Below are 2883 nucleotides of genomic sequence, written 5' to 3'. Positions count from 1 at the left end.
CCTGTAGTTCCAGCTACTTGGAAGGCTGAGGCGGAAGGATCACTGGAGCTCAGCAGGTCGAGGCTACGGTGGTCGGGAGCAGAGTGAGACTCCAACTCTGGGCAACAGAGTAAGACTCCAACTCAAAAAAAAAAAAAAAAGAAAATGCTGGCAAGGGCATCTCAGGAGTCAGAGAGGGGACTGATAGACGGGGACACAGACAATAGCTTAGTTTTTCAGTAGGACACAGCATAAAGGGAAGGAAGGGAGGGTTAGTTTGGAGCTTGATGTGTGGAGATAGAACCCAGGGTACATCTGTCTTCAGTCTTCTCAGTGAAGCAGTGGACAATGTCTTCCAACTGCTGAGGGTACAGGACCAGAGGCTGGAGGAGAGAGAGAAGCCTAGAACAGCCACTCCAGGGAGCTGCCAGACAATGAGGAAAGAGGGAAAGTATGGCTGGTAAGCGGCCAGGAGCTCATTGGAGCTGGGCTATGAGCTCACCATCTTGGAGTTCTCTAGAAGCTTGGTGAACACCGGCACAAATAAGCAACTAGTAAATACCTGCAAGCCTGAGTGCTCCATGCTTCTAACAAGACGAACAAGAAGCCACAGCAGGGAACTTTAGCAGATTTTGAGTACAGTTTCAGGGGTCCTTCATGAAATATCTCACTTCTGATCAGGAAGGCTCACTCTGCTGCTAATGCTGAGGGTAGTCCAGAATGCCATGAGGGCACATGAAGCCACTACCATGGATAACTGCAAAGTAGCACATTCTATTAAGAAGGCATTTGAAAGTCAATACGTGCCGTCTCCTGAAAATAAATGTTTAAGTATTTATAAGCCTGTAATACAGATGTCAGATAATCTCTCCTCTCTCATCAGCGATCACACACCACTCAGGTTCAGGGGCAAATGGCATTCCTTAAACTATTCTACAGTAAACTAGGCTATCTTAACACCTCAAAGTCACATCTAGGTCGGAGTTCCTTCTGCTTCAGTGTTCTCATATGACCATAGTAATTATAGCCAACTCTTATTGAGGGTTTTCTCTCTGTCAGATGTCCCTACAGGCATCTCATTTTCATGTATAAAGTGGATATTATTATACCCATTTCACAGATGGGAAAATTGAGGCCTGGAGAGTTTGTGTGGTTTACCCACAGCAGCTAAGCCTCAGAAGGGCAAAGGCAGTTGCACTAGATCAGGTGTTTGGATTTTACAAGCCAGTAAAATTTCAAATATCTACATGGAGTTCCATGGAGGATTGCCCACTGGGTGTTTCAGTTATTTACCATAATATGTATAAAAAAGGACATAGAAGGATTTTTAAAAGCAGGAAGAAAATCTCAGAAAACAGAACATTCTTTTGCATTTAATAACCTTGTTTCTTTAGCAAGTTTTAATGAGAGGACTATTTCTATAAAACATTTCAGGTACTCAAACAGTATAGATATTGTAATGAACAATAGTTTGCCATCCACCGAGCTTGGGAAATAAAACATTAGTGTGAATTAGAGTCCTGGAGAACCCCGCCCTGATCCCATGAACCTTCCTCCCCACAGGTAACCATTGTCCTAACATTGATGTTTTTCACTACATACTGATGCAACTCTGTTTTTCTAGTGTGGCCATCTCATCGGTTGACCCAGAGGGGCAGTGAGGACCCAGTGGAGCATGGATCCCCTGAAGACCTTGTACAGTACTCCTACACTATATTTGGGAACCATTGTTTTAGATGTGGGGGAGTGGGGAGGAGGGGGAGAGGATGCTTTTAACATTCTCAGTAAGCAAAAAAGCCCTTCAGCACTTAGGTAGGAGTCAAAGTGCCTGCCCTTACTTTCTTACCTCTCTTAAAACTAACGAACTGAGCCGGACTCGGTGGCTCAGCCTGTAATCCTGCGCCTTGGGAGGCTGAGGTGAGTGGATTGCCTGAGCCCGCGGGTTCGAGACCCGCCTGGGCAACTTGGGGAAACCTCATCTCTACAATAAAATAAAAAAATCAGTGGGGCGTGGTAGCGCGTGCCTGTAATTCCGGCTACTTGGAAGGCTGAGGCGGAAGGATCGCGGAGGCCAGTAGGTCGAGGTTCAGTCTGGGCGACAGAGTGAGATTCCAACTCAAAAAACAAAAAACAAAAAACAAAAACAAAACAAACGAAGTGACATTTGCATTAACTCTTTATAGTGACAAATCCTTTCTAACTAGGTTCGCATGGAAGTTCATGAGAGCGCCCTCTCAGGTGACCCAGAGCTATAATCGCCTGTTTCTCTGCCCGACTGTTGACACCTTCATTTCATAGATGGGCCCAGGAAAGCCAGAGAGGTTGGGTCCTCTCCAAGTCACACCGCAAGTTGTGGTGGAGACAGCATCACCACTCAAAATTCCCAGCTCCGGGTTTCTAGGTCTCCCCGACCACGAACCCCATCAAGTCGGTACAGAAGAAGCCAGCGCTGTGTTCTAGTGTTTCATCGTTGGGGACCCAATAAAACCATGTTGGTGTTGCTGCACAGTATGCGTCTGCCCTCTCCAGCAAAATGTAAAACCAGGGCAATGTAAACTCCGGGAAAAGAAAGGGGAAGAGGAAAAGCGAAAGAAAAAGCCCAGGAGGGTGGAGAAGCGCTGGATATTTACACTACTCCTCGCAGGCTTGAAATGCCTCGCCTTTCCCTCAAGCCTGCCGTCTGCTTCACAGAAGCAGGGGTTCGAGTCGGGAACCTTCCCGGACCCGCAGGCCTTGTCCCACGCCCCCACCCCACAACAGGCCTGGCCGTCGGGGCGGGAGGGCACCGGGGCCGTGGTCCGCGCTTACCATGGCATCGGAGCCGTGGCCCCCCAGCGACGTGGGAAAACGCACGTCGCGGACTGAGAGCCGGGAGATCCTGCCGCGCACCATGTCGCCGGCGCA

The 2883-nt window shown here is 48.3% G+C and overlaps 1 protein-coding gene across 1 annotated transcript in view; it reads right to left on the bottom strand.

Annotated features, from left to right (window-relative positions):
- Nucleotides 1-2876, bottom strand: part of ENOSF1 (enolase superfamily member 1) — a 34701-nt gene extending 31825 nt beyond the window's left edge. The window contains exon 1 of the mRNA XM_008072220.2: nt 2788-2876. Within this exon, the coding sequence (XP_008070411.1) occupies nt 2788-2871 (84 nt within the window). The 5' untranslated portion in view covers nt 2872-2876. The remainder of the gene's footprint in view (nt 1-2787) is intronic.
- Between the last annotated feature and the right edge of the window lie 7 nt (nt 2877-2883).

Source organism: Carlito syrichta, unplaced genomic scaffold (genome assembly GCF_000164805.1).
Source record: "Carlito syrichta isolate Samal-C Ts95f unplaced genomic scaffold, Tarsius_syrichta-2.0.1 Scaffold314876, whole genome shotgun sequence".
In the NCBI taxonomy this organism is placed as follows: domain Eukaryota; kingdom Metazoa; phylum Chordata; class Mammalia; order Primates; family Tarsiidae; genus Carlito; species Carlito syrichta.
The sequence above is the reverse complement of the archived record's forward strand: the minus strand, read 5'-3'. Positions and strand labels throughout refer to the sequence as shown.